Genomic DNA, 18,047 nt, shown 5'->3' on the forward strand with positions numbered 1-18,047 from the left:
GTTGTGGGTTCACATCCGCCGCTGCAGCCTTTCCAAATGGAATTTGCAATGTTTCCCCGTTTTCGTGTGGGGTGGGTTTTCTTCTTCCGACATGCCCAAAACATTTTGGGCGTTTTTGACGGGGCTCGGAGCAGATTCATGGCATTTTCAGTCATTTTCAAACGCAAACTCAATCTAAGACGAAATTTTGGCCAGTCCCTGCATGGATGCTTATGCTCACTCTCTCAATAACGCCCAAAAGTGGGCGGGACTTTCTGACCGAGGCGGCCGTTGCTGACAAATTGTGACCAAAATAAGCTTGGAAGAACACCTGCATCCAACACACGTATGCACGTTGGTGATGACGGCTATGTTGGGGAAACTATTTTCTCTGATGCTTCATCCGCGACAGCTTCGGCGGTCAAAGAGCAGAGTTATTCTCTGCAAACAATGACCGCTCCAGACACTAAAGATTCTCCAGTCAGACGATCCTGTCGTAATTATTCTTCAAGGTAAAGAGACTGCTGGCCACGGCACCTGTCTGAACACATGCATGTTTAACCTCGGACATTTACATGCTGCCAGAATAGCGTTCGGTCTTCTGGGAAGGGTTTCCACCAGACATGATTCTATTACAACTGCGAAAGTGAGCGCATGCGGAATGCTAATGTGCAGAAGTACGTGCTTGACGTATTCTTATGACTTTTTTTTTTAGGGGTCGGGTGTTTTGTCGTCATGAACCATAACGCGGAGTAATAAAGAAAATTGACCGCATTGTTTGAATGCGTTTTGAGACGAGTGTCATGTAGTTATACCGGATACGCACACAACACCTTCTGCGAAAGGTCAGGCACGGGTTACTTCTTTTTATAAATAAACGAGATCTCCCGAGATGACGTGTAAAATAAAAAGAAAGACTCTGCAGATGAAAGAGAGATTCATTTCCCTTGCTACTCAACATTTCGGTTTCCCTGTCTTTTGTAGTTTTTTTTTCTTCCTTTTATTCATATCGTACCTATGCGGGGTTTTATAATTCTGCGCCCACGCCGCCAGACACCATGGAATTAGATGTCGAATTGCAGAACTGATCTGGAGTTCAGCAGGTAATTATCAATGCAAACCTCGGCGCATATCAATGAGGCTCGGTAAATAAAAAGACGACCGGGTCAAAACCGTCTAGATGGCGGAACCGTGTACGGTCACCGCGTGGGAATGTGACCGATTTGTCACGGAGGTGCAATCGGAGCTGGCGTGTTAAAATGCGAAATCCGAGACGCGATACGTTGCACATCTGCTATTTCACCATCATGCACGTTTGGATCCAGGGAGTAATAAAGAGAGCATATTTTAATTAGAAGTAAAATGATTGTAATTACACGTCGGCCAAAGCCAAGTGCCCACCCACCGCCTCTTCACCCGGCGTGCTCATTTATTTTATGCCTTTTGTCTCCACTCGAGGACATCTCCCATTGAGCCGGTTTGTCGGCGTTTGCGCTTCCGTGCTGGTCTGTTATTGTGCAAGCAGATGGTTGATTTGGAGGAGAATACAATTTGACTGTAATTAGTACAATTCTGATTATCTCTTAACCCCCGTGCTCTTTCATCTATCCGCAAATGTCTCTGGAGTCCATCGAGCCGAGTTGAGTGTTTTTTTTGTGTGTGTGCGTGCGTGTGCGTTTGTGTGTATTCTTAACAAAACTTTTCGTTACCATTTTTTGCTGCATTCGAGGTCTTTAACATCAGCTCCATGTGAAAGATTCTTATTATTGTATTTTTTTTTAATTCATGACCATTTGGGGGGAGGGGTCACTTAAGCGATCTGCTTTTATCTTCACGGTGAATGTTCAGTTGTTGTGAGTTTCAAGGAACATGCTGGAGGAAGAGTACATTTTGTGGCCTTCAAGTTTTTACTGGGAGTGCCATTCAACAGCTAGAAGTCCTTTTTTATTTTTTATTTTTTAACCATTGTTCACCATCTGCAAGAGTCCCTCCGGCTGCTTGGTGTGAAGTGATCGGAGTCACACGCATCTCCAGTCTGGACTCACAAGTCCTCCCGTCGAAACCAAAACAAGTTCACAAGGTTAATGTGATGAAAGCTGAATTGGTTCAATATTTTTCATCACGTTTGCCGCGGGCTGATTAAAAATCGGCTTCCGAGTCAATGGCTGCTGTTTACATATTCCTGTTAGGATTCAACGCAGATCGGTTGCTCCGTCGACCAACAAAAATCGCGGGCTGGAGTAAGTGGCGCACGCAGTATGTTTTTTTTTCCCTGCTTCTTAAAGGTCTCATTATTTACACAGTTGTTGTGCCGACGCGGGTGGCTGCGCAATGATCGTGCAGCGGCTGTGGACGTTTACGCACGAGTGCCGCAGATCTTCATTGATTATTTAAATCTCCTGATGTGTCGTCAGGATGCGTCGGGATCTAATGGTTATGAATGTGCTCTGCACTTCTGCATGACGAGAAGGTCGCCCCATCGGAGAGGCCCGTCGTGTCAGTCTGTGTAAATGATCCGTGCGTGGAGTTGTGCGCCAGCGGAAATACAGTTTGGCTACAGTGGTGCCTTGAGATATGGATTGAATTGGTTTGTAACCAGGCTCAGATCACGAATCATCTTTTCCAATCGTCATGAATTCAAAATACCATTCATCCATTCCATTTTCCCAAAACAAATAAGTTTTAATGAATTTTGTACTACTCGGTTTAAGTGGACATTGTGCTACTCCTTCAGGTTTTGCACACAATTGGCCACTTAGATACTTGATAATACAAAGGCACATGAAGGAAGCGGCCAGAATTGCACAGTAAGCTGCAGTAAAGTTAATCGCTCTTTGCACAGGACAAAGAATAAATGCCCCGGGAGTACTATTTGGCCCGTGGAATAATTCACATATAATTGACGACCATGAAAAAAACAAAACAAAAATCTATCAAAATACATCTACTCTATTATAGGCCTTCGGACTGCTTCTCAGCACACTCTGACTGCCTGCATCATGCGTTTTTTTTTTCCCCACTCCGCAGAGTAAAAACTATTATTAATGCCTCTAGTAATTACTGTGGATCTAATCGAAAGCCATTAATGGACTTCGTGTGGTAGCGAGTGAGTTGAAAGGCTTTCAGAAAGGTCCGCCGACACACCAGCCTCGCTCACTCCTTTCCACTCTACCGACGCACACCTCTTAAATCACAGTCAAAGACAGGAAGGAGCCTCTCCCTCAATGATGTGGCGCGGGCAGATTTTCTATCTCGGCATCGCCACCATTTGTGTCCATGGAGAAACACCTTCCGAGGTCTTCGTGCGGGCTTCGCAAGACTCTCGTTTTCCTCTTCGGCCATTGAGGGCTAATTTTCGTACACATATGCTGCTAATGGGGCCAAATTTGAGCATCTTCAATCTCTTGTCCTCCCAGACTCACTCTTGCGCTGACAGTCGTAAACTTGTTCGATATTTGCAGTCGCAAATCCTAACGTGGGTAATCAACACTTATGGCAAGCCCTTTAAAAATTGTACAGCTTGACTGCAAATATCTGCGGTGCAGTTTTGGCTCATCAAAAAAATAAAATAAAAAAAACTTGCCAGCTAACCACCACTGCATTTTTCCTATCCACAAGTGTCATTTGGAATTGCAGATCGATACAAACACTTTCTGTATGGAGACTATTCATGACGAGTGACAGCAATGCTAAATTGGGTCCAACGGCGTACTCCATAATTGTGAGGTCGAATGTTAAGATTATTAATTAGAAATCCTTGGGGGTGAAGCTTGGTAGGGACAGAACTGAGATGAGCGCAGTCATTAGATTGAGTGCCTTTAAAAAACCAAACAAACAGCCCTAGCACTGATGAGCTGTCATAAAATAAATAAATATTGCAAACAGGAAACTGCAATTAAACATTGTAAATATGAACCGTTTAGGCTTCAGCTCTTCATCCACTGCACATCCTGCCAAACTATAAACGTTTGATGTGTCCAGTTGTTAACGAGGACCATGTCACATTTCCCTTTTTTCCTTTGTAATTTTATCTGTCATAATCACACATGCACACGCACGCACGCACACACACACACACACGCATCTTTACAGACTTTAATCCAGGAGTGTGACGTGTTTGTATCCCTAGATGGCAGTAGTGAGTTAAGCATGAGAGCAGATCTAATTCATCTATGAGGAATTTACCAGCTTGTTAAGGCTCCTGTGATGTTGATGAGACACATTTCACAAAAAAACATTTACAGGAAACACTGCAGAAAAAAAAAAGATGTGAAGACAAGGTGTCATTCTGTCACTCATGTATGGGACACACCTTCTCCATAGGCATAAATACGTACAGGAGGATTTTGTTTCTTTCTCTCATTCAGAGGAGATTAACTTGAAATTGCTCCTTGCAATTTTATATGAGCCGGGGAAACGTCAGCACTCCAGTATTTGAGAGATGTGGATGTAATATGTTCATTTCCTCCAAGATATGCATGAAATTGGACTGAAGAGCAATCAACTCTGTACCATAACATGTGATTGTTTCCCCTGACAAAGGCCATTGATGGATTTCTCTGTGAAAGAGGCAACGCACACACATGTATAGATGTTTGTGTGTGTGTGTGTGTGTGTATACATGAATCAACACCACCAGAATATCTTTTTATATATATATAATAAGTGGATATATATTATAAGTGGATATATATATATATATATATATATATATATATATATATATATATATATATATATGTTGATTATTTGAGTTTGAATAATGAAGTGACAAATGAGCATGGCAGTGTTGAGCAAGCTTGTTTCATTATAAATCACTCGTCTCTGTTAGGGAATGAATTTCATCATAATGTGTAAAGTAGAAGTCATTAATTACAGTAAATATTCATGAAAAACACTTTTATGCCATAAATATAAAATATGACAAATTAACCGAGCGTGCCTTGTTGTGCCACGTGACCATGTTTTCTTAGGCCGCCCAGCAGACGACTTTCTATTTTGGTGCAGTCGTAAAGTGAGAATATCCAATATAACATCAATCTGTTGTAACAATAAATCACAGAAAAGTAAAATAGTAACAATAGAGAGTGAACAAAGAGAATGACACTTTAACCAAAAACATGCTACATGTTTTTCGTTGTTGTTGTTGGGATTTCATTGAGACCGGGAACAGATTGACGGCATTTTCATTTCATCCAATGGGGAAATATCATTTGACCAATTGTACATGATTATAGTCATCACCACAAGGTGAAAAAGCATCCCTCAGAACATTTGATCAGGAATGACTTAGAGCAAAGACAGAAGTTACTCTTGCAGTGATGGGTAGAATGACAGCAAATTTTTCCAAGACAACAGTGTTTGAAAAATATAATGATCCATACGGCAAATGGGCTGCCTCCCCCGTAGCCCCACCCCCCATCCCCATCCTCGAATCCTCATCTGCCTGCAAGCAGTCCTGAGAACTGTGCTCAATCTCAGACCCAAACATCGACTTCCTCTTCCACGAATAACCGTCAAGAGAGACAACATGCGTGCCGATCTTTTCGCGTTGCTGGTTTTTACAAAATGGCTTTTGACTCACGGGGGCGGTCTCGCGCGAACTCGGCTGGGAAGAATGCGTAGCCAGCAGCGGCGCCGTTAAGAGGTTGTTAATGAGCCTGCTAAGATGACAGGGTCAAGGAGGGCCAGAGGTGGCCTGCTTGCTTCAAATAACAGCCGCGCCATCCAAACTCGGCGTTGTGGTCCAGTGCTTCTTCGACGGGGCTTTGCAGGACGGAACTTGTGGTGCCCAGAACATCCAAACATCATTTGCAGTTAATTATGTGGCCTTTTGCGTTTTTGGTTAGCATGAAGATAAACGGACTTTCTTAAGCTTTGATCGGCTCGTGATAAGTTTAGGTTGTCGGCGTCGGCGATTGCGGAAAAGCCGCGAAATGTAAGTCGGCATCACTGATTGTGTTTTTGTAAACTCACTCCTCTATGCTCACGGCCATGTTATTAGTTGAAGCAATGCACATCGGCGAGCTACAATGGATGAATATTAGGGCTGAAAATGTTTTCGAAAACCCCCCCGCCAAACTAATTGCATTTTTTCCCCTATGTCTTCTTCCCATATGTTTTATTATATTTTTTTAAGAAAAACAAGCAATAGATTAATCCATATCAGATACAGTTTAGTCTCCTAAGTTAGGCTTACGTTGAAACAAAGAACATGTGAACCATGAACTAATAGGGGTGATCATGGCAGTAATGTTTATTTGGGGCTAGGATTCTAAGGGGGTGGGGAGGGGGGGGGGTCCTTGAAAAAAGGTCCCCGGGCCCCGAAGCATCATACCAGTCAAAAGCAGTGTAGCAGAAGAGCTGGAAAGAAGACCTGCAGTGTGTGCAATTCACGCCGGCATTAAGGTCAGGCGGCACGTGGCTCCGTGTCAGTGTGTACTCATGACAGGCGTCCTGTATGTCAAGACCTGTGGTGCAAGTGAGTGCCGCACATTGCACGAGTGCCTTATTAGGCTGACCTCGCCGCTGCCGCGCAGGGGAGCGCCTGCCACACATTGCCTCTGACGCAAATGTGGAGAGCAAGACCCGCTTCTTTGGACCACGAGGGATAATTATGCTTATTGACAGTTGCATGCTATCTTTTGGGGGGCAGCAAGAAAATGTTGCTTTTAAAATGATTCGGACATTACTTAGTGGTGAAGATGAACCGATAGTGAATTACAGTTGTGTATTTATTTATTTATTTATTTTTGCATGGGCCGCACAAGTGCATTTTTTTTTGAAAAAGAGGCTCTGTCTTCTGTTGACTGAAGATTAGCGTCAAACTAACCATCAAACAAAGAGAATTACCCATTGCGCATTTAAAACAACGTTGCCTGAAGAAAAACGCCCACCAGCTTAAGGCTAGCACTGATTAGAAATCGCTCTTGGCAGGCTAACGCTTAGCAACAAGAATTGTGGCTGATATCTCTTCAGGCAAAGATACTTAAACACAAATGGTCAAAAAATTACATGTGGACAGACAATAAATACCACAAGTATTTTATTCTTTGTGAGAGATGACCAATGTTTATTGCCGCTGAAGGAGTTCAGCAAGGCAGTAACAGCAGAAGGAGCAGCACATCTGGATTGAACTGAAGCATTAATTCATGATGCACAAACTGTTTAATTCTTTACACCCCATTTAATTATATTATGATGCTGTGTTTTTCTGAAGTACCACTTAGTGGTATGCTATTTTCCTTAAAGGGGGGGGGGGGACCACATTGCACGTTACAAAGCTACAGTGAGGAAAGCGCTGTTATCGACAGAAAGTTGAGCTCTAACGAGGCTGACAATTCCCACAAAGATGCATCGCGTTGCTCTGACAACGGCTTGAATGCACCGCCACAACCTTCTTTTTATTCTTATTTTTAGTCTGTGCGGCTATTATTTAGTCGGTCAACTATCAACCGGTCCAATGTGTTCAAAGTTTGAGCTCGCTCGCACAGGGCGATGCTTGAGCCTAACCCGGCGTACAGCAAGTGCCCACTCGTGACTTCATGTCTTCCTTCGCCACCAGATTCTCTTTCCGTCCAGTGATTTCATCGCACGATTTCACAGAGCGGCTGCACATATTGCGCACGCCAGAAACTGCGGCTGAGCGGGGCCTTGCACATTTCAAGCATTTATAGCACAAGTAAAATGATCTTAACGAATCAACTCGCTATTTACCCAACAGAATCTGATGATGAGTTCTAATTAAAGTGGCGAGGAAATGGGCCTCCTGTTGCCTAGGTGGGAGGGGATGAGGAGATGGCGCCCATACTAATGTTCGGGCGGCAAGGGAATTCATTGTGGGTGGTAGTTTTTTTATTTTTTTTCCATTAGCAGGGACCAGCTTGTCAAAGAAAGTCTAGACTGCAACTCATTACAGCTTCAGGCACCGGCATGACCGAGGTGGTCGTAATGTGTGCTTGACGGGTCTGGGGACTGCGACCAGTTGGAGATGTGGGTCAGCCGCAGAGCAGAAGTCCTGAACATGTGGCGCTATCAATCGCACTGACATATTTTTTTTTCTCCTCACTGAGAGAGACACAGCAAGACCGCCATCTTGGCACCCATGCACTACATGTTATTGGTCCTTAACAAGAGAATTAAAATTATCCATGGATGCGATATCACATCAGTAAAATGTATCTCATTGTTGTGGAATATTGCGTTTGTATTCGCTGAAGTTAAAATCTTTTTTAGGAAGAAAGAAAAACAATGTGCCCCAAGGTGGGAATTTGGCAGTGAAACTCTTCTTCGTTTTTCTGCTTGATTGTATATTACTGCCACCCAGTGGCCGGGTTACACACTACAGAGGAAGCCATAAATGCACAGTTTAATTCTTGAAATTCTATTTAATTAATTTACTATACTTTAACAATGTACATATAATATTATATGTGCCTTATTTTTTTTTCTTTTGGGGTGGGTGGTGTGTGGCTGGAACAGATGAATTGCATTTCCATTCAATCTCATGGGGAATTATTCGTTGTACAGCATCTGAATCCCATTTAAAAGTACACTCCAGTAGGTGTGCTAAAGCTGCTGTCTGAATGAGGCAATGAACCTCTGCTTGCGAGAGAGTGAGGGAGCAGAATGACCCCCCCCCCCCCCCCCCCCCCACCTCCTCATTTCCCACCCTCCTCCCCGAGTTTAAATTCATTGCCTGTGAGGCTGATCCAGTCCAAGCAGACCCCGGCACCCGGCACGGGCTGACCAATGTGATGACTCCCGCACGAGCTGCGCCACCTTGACGACATTTCATCTGTGACAAAAGAAGACGGCCAAGAGCAGATCGAGCCACTTCCGTCTCCCATCCTATCCCATCCCATCCCACTCCTCTGTCTCGCTCTCTTTTTCTCTCTCTCCTTCATTCTGTCATCCGCGCGCCGCCTGCTGCCGTAAGGCTGCACAGAGCCGTGTGCATGCGTCGGGGAGCGAGGGGGTGTACGCTGCGCCGGTTCCTCTGGACATCTCCGAATAACGGCGCTTGACAAGCGCGTGGTGGAGGAGGGAGGGGGGAGACTGGACCTGGACCGGGGCCAGGAGCGAGCACCGGGACCGGGGAGACGCGCCGTGGTTCCTGATCAGCCCGCTCTCTGAAAACATGTCCGAGTTTTTTCTCCTCACCTTCTTGGCCCTTTTCTTGGGATTATTTCCATGCGCTGAGCCGTCGGCAGTGCCGGATGAGCGCAAAGGTAAGGGACAAGCCAGGCAGTTGGGGGGGGGGGGGGGGTTGCTCAACTTGGCACACCTACGCATGCTTGAATTGTTCTGTGCATGCGTGATGAAGAGCACAGTTGGACATTGACTTCTTGTCTTTTGGATGGCACTGTGCCATATCATAGCACATTACTGGCGTATTTGCGGAGGGGGCGGTGGGGGGGGGGGCAGTCACGTTCAGCGTGTGCGTATGCTATCATACAGTGCAGCAGGTGAACGTCTCCCCCAGGGCTGCGTTTGTCCCTCTTGGAGATTTTGCTCCGAAGCTCCAGTGTGGGAGCGAGCACGCCGTTGATGTGGGAATGCACAATGTGGATCAAAACGTCATCCCTCCTCTGTGCAATTATTGGTGGAAAGCAGAGAATGACTTGCATGGGAGTGTAGGGGGGGGGGGCTGACTTCAATTTGTACTTGCAATTTGAATTTCGGTTTGACGGGAATAAAGTTTAAGAGGCTTAGGAAATCTTAAATTGCTCAAGAGCCTTTGACGTTGAAACATTTGTGGCATCGGCGTTTGAATCCGATGAACTATGAAGATCTCTGTCATCATTTATTGCATCATATTTTTAATCATAATCATAAAAACAACACCATCAAAATCAATCAGGTGAAGAACCAAATATCACATCCTGATTTTGATTGACGTATGTGCTTTATGAGAATAAATTGGATTGGGTCGCATGGGATCGAAGAAAAAGAAAAAAACATTTGCACATTATGAATTCCATGCACATGACTTCCATTTAAGGTCATTCGGATTTAAAATTCCATGGGAATAAAGTTTAAAATTGAGGAAGTGGAGCATTGATCCTCAGCAAGCCTCAACTATGAATAACAACTACAAGATTGTGTTCAATCTCGATATCGACGTTGAATTTGATACAAAAGAAGTCATTCACGATTCTCAAATTTCAACAAGATCGCAGACAATCCCCTGGACAGCTCGAAGATCCTACTCAAGAAAAACCCCAAAGCGCTTCACGGCTCATCCAAGGGTAGCAAATGTAAAAAGAAGCTCGCGTTCCATCCTGACTCCTTGGATTTGGAATTCCATTGGAATAAAGTTGAAAAGCCCTTCCAAATTCTTCCGTCTTAGCTAACAATTGCTGCACTCCGAGGCACATTTTGTGGCAGCAGTATTTCAGTCTGACAAGCAGCAGCCACAAATTTTTATGATAAAAAGAAGCAAAAACGTACGGCGAATGTTATTCGTAGCCCGAAAGTTGCCAAGAAAGAAATCTCTCTTTTTGAAAATGTAGCGTTCCGTGGTGGAGTTAATGATGCTCTGACCTTTGCCGCACTCGAGCCCGGAGGTCACATTTCTCACACTTTTTCTATTTTCCAGCAATGGGAGGACAAGCTATGGCTGTCCTGAATTTCCCTTTCAACTCAGAGTGATTAAAAACAAAAAAAAAACAACAGAGTGAGAGAGCGAGAGTTTTTGTATTCGTGTGTATAATTTCCCTTGCAGCCACATGAGGGAAAAGAAAAAAAACCATAAAGGTACTATTTACCTCTCTTACTGTGCATGAAATGAGAAGCCCAACACCAACACTCTTGTCCTCCCCGAGGATGCCTCGGCACCAAGGAAGGAAATAAGAGCGCCTCTCTGAAATTCCACAAAACGCTGCTGGCAATTTAATTTTTTTTTTTTTAAACTATTATTATTTTGCGTTTGTCAACACTGCAGTGTTGAGATTTATTGGTGTAGCCAGAATCAGAAGAGAAGAATTACATGGCATCCGGTTGCCTCCTTTGGGCCGCTCCGACAAGATGAAAATGCAGACAGTTTTTTACGTGGATCCCGTACCGGATTTTCATCACCTCCCCGGCTCGCTCACGCACATCCCCGTGTCCGCTCGCTTTTGCGATCTTTGTGCACGCCAACAAACCAAGCGCCAATGCCCTTCTGTCCCGTCCCTCCGCACGGGCACGGAGATTTAAAAAAAAAAAAAAAAAGCCAGCTCTCTGAGTGTTGTCTAAATGGACCGTAATGATAACGGCTTGCAACACCAAAGCTGCTTGTCAGCCTAATTAGTCTGATATTAATTTGCTTTGTGGTAGCAGCATTGTCATGTTGAATGCCAAGTGGTGAGCTGCTGCTTTCTGCCGCATGCAATTTCAAGTATTCCGACATGCCCATTGATGCAATTGTTTGGCTGTGAATGAAATGAGCTATAGAAGTCGTCCAGTTTAAAAAAAAAAAATCCAGCTCAAGTTTTATTTGAAATGCATCCTCCGTGAAGGAAGATCCAAAAGTCATGTAGGACAGCGGGAAGGCTTCCTTTTTGGATCACAGAATTCTGTGCGAGAGCACGTTGATACGCCACGATAAATCAAGGATTCAATCAATTTCCATCCCTGCGTCCTTCGATTAATCCAGCTTTCCAGACAAAGAAACCTGACGTCCATCTTTTTTTTTCTTTTCTTCTTTCGCATTAACAGAATACAACATATCCTCTGCAAATATAATTACGCTGCAGAACAGCGACATTCAATGAAATGCGTGCCGTAAGGTAATTCCGGGCACAATTGGAAATTATTCCAAGCAATGAAGTTACACATCCGAGATGTGTCGAGCCGGTGGAATGGATCACCATTCTGCGAGATAATTGAATTTCCGTCATTCTTGATGACATTCAGCATCCTGTTCTGACACGATTGATTTCGACCTCCGCTAGCGTGTGAATGCAAAATGGCTGCCTCATCCTGGCACGTCACAGAGCCCTCTGGTGGAACGCACAGAAACCCAAAAAGGAACTCGAAAGAGACATTGGCATTTGGTTTTTTTTGTTTGTTTGTTTTTTTAAATATATTTTTTATAATATTATATATTTTTTTTTCTTTCAAACAATTATTACTGTTTGAATGATAGAAACTGTCCGTCCAAAATTCAAAATCATTAAAAAAAAACCCAAAAACAAATACACAAGCGTGTGCAAATTTCCCACACAACCGCAATTGATGAGCATTGCTTTCCACAACAGAAACCCATTTGGAGTAGCAGCTGTATTTATTTATTTATTCATATATAAATATATATATATATATATATATGTATTTATGTTTTGGATTTGGGCTGTGACCACCCCATGACGAACATGCCAGAAAATGCCACCGCGGCGCTAAAATTGACAATTTCACTTTCGCCAAGATGAACTGGAGTGCTGCTTTCATCCTGTGTTTTGTTGACCTTTCAAGGTTGGCCGTCTTTTTTTTCCATCTCTGTTTTACATATTTCTCGGGGGGGTGGGGGGGGGGGGGGACATGAACACAAAACCAACACGGAGCGTGCCAAAGCCGCCTTCATGGCTGGCGTTTCAGTCCACATCCTGCTCCGTCCAGGTGGCATTGCTGTCTCCTTCAGCGATTGGTGTTCCTCAGGGCAGAAGGAGGCCAGCGCCACCTCATTACTTTCTTGGCCCGGCGCTCGGACAAACCACATGTGGATTCCAGTCAATTACAAAGCGCAAAGAGGAGGTCTGCGTGAAAGCAAAGGTCGTTCGGCAGGCCATTGTTGTCGGCGTTTGCGTTGCTCACATCTGACGGGCGCCGCCTCAGGTGCTCTTCAAGTGTCCCTCGCCGGGTCTTGGCTGGAAAACCAGACGAGTCGTCAGAAACGGTCCGACAGTTGCCCACGCCCAAAACATAAATGAGCAGATGAAGCACTCGAGGCGAACCGCGGCGTTTGGACTGTTTTACCGAAAAAGCACAATTGACGTTTTAGTGGCCATTACCGCTTTTCCGAGGGTGTCTGAGTTAACAGCTGACTCAGCGCTTGCCTGCTTCTGGCAGTCTTTCGCCTGCTCTGAAGAGACCTTAAAACAGCTGACAGATCCGTTCAGTGATGTCAGCGAAGTGTTGCTGTCATCAGTCTCGGGGCAGAGGTGATGTTTGGCCCCTCAAGCTGCACAAGGGGGCAGTGGACCAGCCCCCGCCCCGGCAAACCAAACTCATTTGGGACACTGCTCGTCTCACTCCTCTTGGCCAAAGTCGCTAAGTGAAGCCACCGAATGAGCCCCCGAGTTCAACCATGTAGGGATTGGGCTCCGTTGTAGGGGGCGCTACAATGCCATTTTGTGTGTGTGTGTGTGTGTATGTGTGTGTACTTTTAGATGACAAGTTTAAAATATCACATTGATCACCAGTCACAGCATGTGTGCAAAGTTTGGGGAATTTTTGCTCATGTTTAGGCCCTCAAGAAATGATTCATTATTGAGGATGAGAATACTAATAGTCATAATAATAATAATTTCAAAAAATAATTTCTTCTGCCCTCTCAACTGTGTCAGGAAAAGTCAGAATTTTTTTATATTGAACTTTTTTCGCTCAGATTGTTTGTTGATTGAGTAAAATGTTTGTAAAATGGCAAATTCAAATGGTTTATTTTATAATAACAAAGCAGCAGAAACTTTTTTCTTTAATCCGTGCAGCTACATACATGTTGTAATGTTTGTTACGTATACATTGGACATTCCTTAATACAAAACTATAATTTATTTGACATGACTTTTGGTCACTAGTTCCATTTATACTGTCATTCAGCTACGTTTGACACTTTCTTGTTCTCGGTGAAAATGAGTTTGCCACCTCTGCTCCAAATGCGTCTGTCCATGCACATACTCTGTTTGAGTGTGTCGGTGGCCTGAAGTTGCCCAACTTCCCACGTGTCGATATGTCCCTCATCATCCACGTGGCAATCCGAGTTTCACCTCCGATCCGATCTTCAATTCAAAATATATGCACAATCCATTCAGTGCTGCCCTCTAGTGGTGTCTATTTGAATATACTTGTGGATGCCGGCAAACAATTGGATTGCAGTTGATGAACGCAAACATTCATTGCAGTCAATGTGCCAATATCACCTCGCCGTTTAATGCTCTCCAATCCAATCATCAATAGATCGTCTCATGTTATGAACGCCATTGGCCGGAAAGTGACACACGACCTTGATTAGCAATTGAAAGAGTGAGCTTCCATTTTCAAATCTAATATTCGGATGCGCTCATGTCCTCGGTGGACCCACCGTGTGCGCCAGGGGGCTCGTATTAGATTATTATTTTTTTTTAATCTCTTGGTGATACTTAATTGAAAATGTGATTAATGAATCAATAAGTTTCCCGCTGAGGAGCCTTGGCATGACCGGAGTTAATTCCGAGGGAGTGTCTTGGCCATCTACCGAAAGAGCGGCTAGAAATGGGAAAAAAAAAAAAAAGTACATAAATTATTAATGTGGTAAAGCGCAACTGCTTTATTGCCAGATATTCTAATGAGAATAGGTCTCATAGGGGCAGTGGTAAAATAAAATGAGTTGGGTGAGAATGAGGCCGTTATTGGGTGATGGATATGCTGCAATGCATCATAAAATCTCAAAGTAAGGCTGACGTCATGCGGTGTCGCCAAAGGGGAAAACCTGGGCACACGCCCGGCGCCGGCTGCTTAAACACACGCCAACCAATAAAGGCGGCCGCGTTGCCGGCATTTGCATGAATCGGCTCCGCTCTCAAAGTTCCCCGTTAATATGCAGAGTTCCTGCAGGAAAGCTCTGGGAGGTGTGTGTGTGGGGGGGGGGGGGGGGGGGGTTCATACAAAGACTTTTTTTTTTCCTTTCAGAAATATGTAATTTATTCTTTGGATTTTTCAAACTTCCTCCATGCGTTGCCCATCAAGGTGTTATTTGAGTGCCTGCATACTGACGGCCCCCGCCGTGAAGGCTGCTTTGGAACGGGAAATCGGAATAAAACAAACATCGCAAGCGTCTGAAAAGAGCGCGCGGCTTTAAATGTCTGTCAGTCAGAAGGTTTGAAAGGGTGAAGGGCAGCCCCCGCAGGACAAGCCCCCGCATTATTCTGTGCTCTCGCCGTGCTCCGACACCTCTCACGGTGTCAGAAGCCCCCAAGTGAAAAACAGCGCTGCGTATTTTTTCTGCGTTGACGTCACGGACGTTAGCATAGCTGGGATGTTGTGTTGCCATGGGATGTTTTTTTTTTTTCTCTCGCATCAGAGCTCGGAGAATCCACTTTGTTTTTATCATTAACCTTACGCTTCGCATTTCATATTTGCTGCGCTCGTCTCCTTTCAAAAATAAGCAAAACAAGAAAAAAAGAGGAGCGCGTTTCTTGTGATTGATTATCTGGTTTGGTGACATGTTTGCTGGCTGACCCGCATCATTTTCAAGAAGCTTTTGCGCTGAGCTCATGCGTCACAGCTGACAGCGCGACACCGAAAATAATGTTGTTTGATTGTCACCGGCTCGTGAATGAGATGTTGAGAAGGTGTGTTATGAAAGCAACAAGGCTACTCTTTTCCATGCGTGACACGTCTCGGAAAGGTTCATTCCTGCTTTCCCACCAAAATGTGGAAAATAAAAACAACCCATTTGAGATGGTGCACATCATTTCTGTTTCAGCCGCATTTGTGGAAACGCAACACACGATTCATATTCTAGTTTGGAGTCGCAAAAGGAAGACTTGCGCTTTGCCTTTTGTTTTGTTCCCCCCATAAAAGTCTCGTCTGACCCGTTTCAGTGCTCTTGTTAGTTCTGTGCAATAACGACAGACTTTTATAGAAAGACCCTCGTTTGACCTTTTCGTTGACCTCACGGTGCAGTGGGTGTGGCTTCGATCCCGGCTCCGGCCTTCCTGCGTGGAGTTTGCATGTTCTCCTCGTGCCTGCGTGGGTTTTCTACGGGTATTCTGGCTTCCTCCCACATTTCAAAAACTTGCGTGGCAGGCTGATTGAACACTTAAAATTGTCCCTAGGTGTGAGTGTAAGCGCGGACGATTGTCTCTGTGTGCCGTGCGATTGGCTGGCAACCGGTTCAGGGTGTCCCCAGCCTACTGCCCGAAGACGGCTGGGATGGGCTCCACCCCCCCCCCCCCCCCCGGCGGCCCTTGTGAGCATTAGTGGATTGAAAAATGAATGGCTGGTCCCTCAATTAGGAATTGACATCGATAAGAAGTTTCGATCATGAAATCGGAATCGCCATCCCCCAACGCAACTTTTTATCTCATGTTTGGACACGCCTGAGATCATCTACCTCGACTGGTGAAATAGCAGAAGCCAATCAGGCCCGCAGGGCTGTGACGTCACCGCGGCGCAGACTCAAAAGCGTCGCGTCCCAGAGTAGAATTGCCGACGGGACGGAGTGACGCTGCGTTGAGGCTAGCCGGGGACTCTCTCCCCCAGCTGCCACCTGGCACAGAGGCCGAGGGCTCACGGGGCTCCATCTCGCAGACTTGGCCCAGAGCGGCCCCAACACACAGGGAAGGATTCATCCCTCCCCCAAACGAGATTCATTCAGCAGACAAACCTCAAGCCAGCTCATGATGTCACGCGCCGTCCCTCCTAAACGACAAACCACGCGTGTGGCAATTACAAACTAAACGACGCTATTCCTTGACACTTTTTGTTTCGTTTGGATTTGAAAAGGAAAAGGCGGGAGGGACGGCATTCAAACAAAAAATCTACATTTTGAATCGCGAGATTTTGAGACAACATTCAAAGGGGGAGTAAATATACAGATTAGCATGCTGTCTTGTCCATTATTAACATAAGACACGCGCGGTTCAAAGCTGTTTATTTCCACACGACGCAAACGCAGTAATGTATGCACCGCACGCACATGCACGTTGATCCTCGAAAATGAAAGTCTGCACTCCGTGTGTGTGTGTGTGTGTGTGTGTGTGTGTGTGTGTATGTAGTCATTTCCTTTCCTGCCAGAGCTAATTGTAATCCAGCCCGCTTGGATGGAAGATATACCAAGGCAGAGTGCTGGCATCGTTCACGCTTCACAGCGCAAAAATCAACAAGCGCGCACCTCGTTGACTGACCAGCGCGTCGCATTTTGACAGACTAAGAATATCCACGCCGGTGGTGTTTTCGAATGCATGACTGAGGCCTGACTTTGCACCTTTAGATGCTTTTAGTTCTCGAATATTTACGAGATGGTCGGATGAATAATTGAAAAGGGCTCCCATGGAACAGTTGGTGAATTGGAAGACGTAAAAGAAAAGTCGAGCGGCCTTCGCCGAACCAGCAGCGATTCCGAGATCCCCTTGTCGCCACCTGTGATTGAATCTTGTGTTGTTTTGGGTTGCAATTGGATCATGCGCACATGCGCGGCAGCTGGCATCAGTCGGATGGAGGATGGTTCCCTGACACGCTTCTGAGCGGTTCATCTTGGTTGTCTTCTTACGCTCCGTTGGACGGCGGCGCTCATTAACCGCGCAACCCACCAATCAAAAAGTTTGGTCGTGTTTGTTTGGAAACACCTTTGATATGAATAGAGCCACTCCGCCGCCTTGCTTGGCTTTCACTCGTTCTGATTTCTTGCTGGCCGCTTGTAAATGTGCGCGAGTGACGTGCGATGAAACTCGCCACTCCCAAAAGTGAGAAGACGGATCTGAGCTCTCGGCTCTCAGATGTGCTTGGCTGTCGCAGGTATCGGCCGCTACCTGGCTTCTGATAAAAGCCATTTGTTTGTAAACAAGTGTTGCTTCGAGGCAAATTCAGGACTCGTACTTGGCCCTCTTTTAGTGTGCTGTTAAACTAACCATCAAACAAAAGAGCATTACACTGTGTGTATTCCAATATGACCACATCGCTTTATATCAGCGAGTTTAATGTTAACGCTCACGAATATCATCTGTGTCGGGGTGATGACTCAACACATGAAGACAGACAATACAACAGCGCTCACGTGTATATATTCTTTATCCTCTGCACAAAGGGTATCATAGAGTGCTATTTTCTTTATTAGAAACACATTTTAAAAAAGTGCGCGACTAGACTAGATTAATTTCATTTCAATG

At 45.0% G+C, this 18,047-nt stretch overlaps 1 protein-coding gene across 12 annotated transcripts in view; it reads left to right on the top strand.

The window, feature by feature from the left end:
* The first annotated feature begins 8,691 nt into the window (after window positions 1-8,691).
* The window catches only part of lrp1bb (low density lipoprotein receptor-related protein 1Bb), a 181,760-nt gene continuing 172,404 nt past the window's right edge, over window positions 8,692-18,047 (top strand). For all 12 annotated transcript variants that reach the window (XR_015102280.1, XR_015102281.1, XM_086123849.1 and 9 more), the window contains exon 1: window positions 8,692-9,209. Coding sequence is in view for 10 of the 12 variants with exons in the window: in XM_086123849.1 (XP_085979975.1) it covers window positions 9,119-9,209 (91 nt within the window). In the remaining 2 variants the exon portion in view is untranslated. The remainder of the gene's footprint in view (window positions 9,210-18,047) is intronic.

This window comes from Hippocampus guttulatus, chromosome 11 (genome assembly GCF_054856545.1).
Source record: "Hippocampus guttulatus isolate MCC_2025c chromosome 11, RoL_Hgut_1.0, whole genome shotgun sequence".
Lineage (NCBI taxonomy): Eukaryota > Metazoa > Chordata > Actinopteri > Syngnathiformes > Syngnathidae > Hippocampus > Hippocampus guttulatus.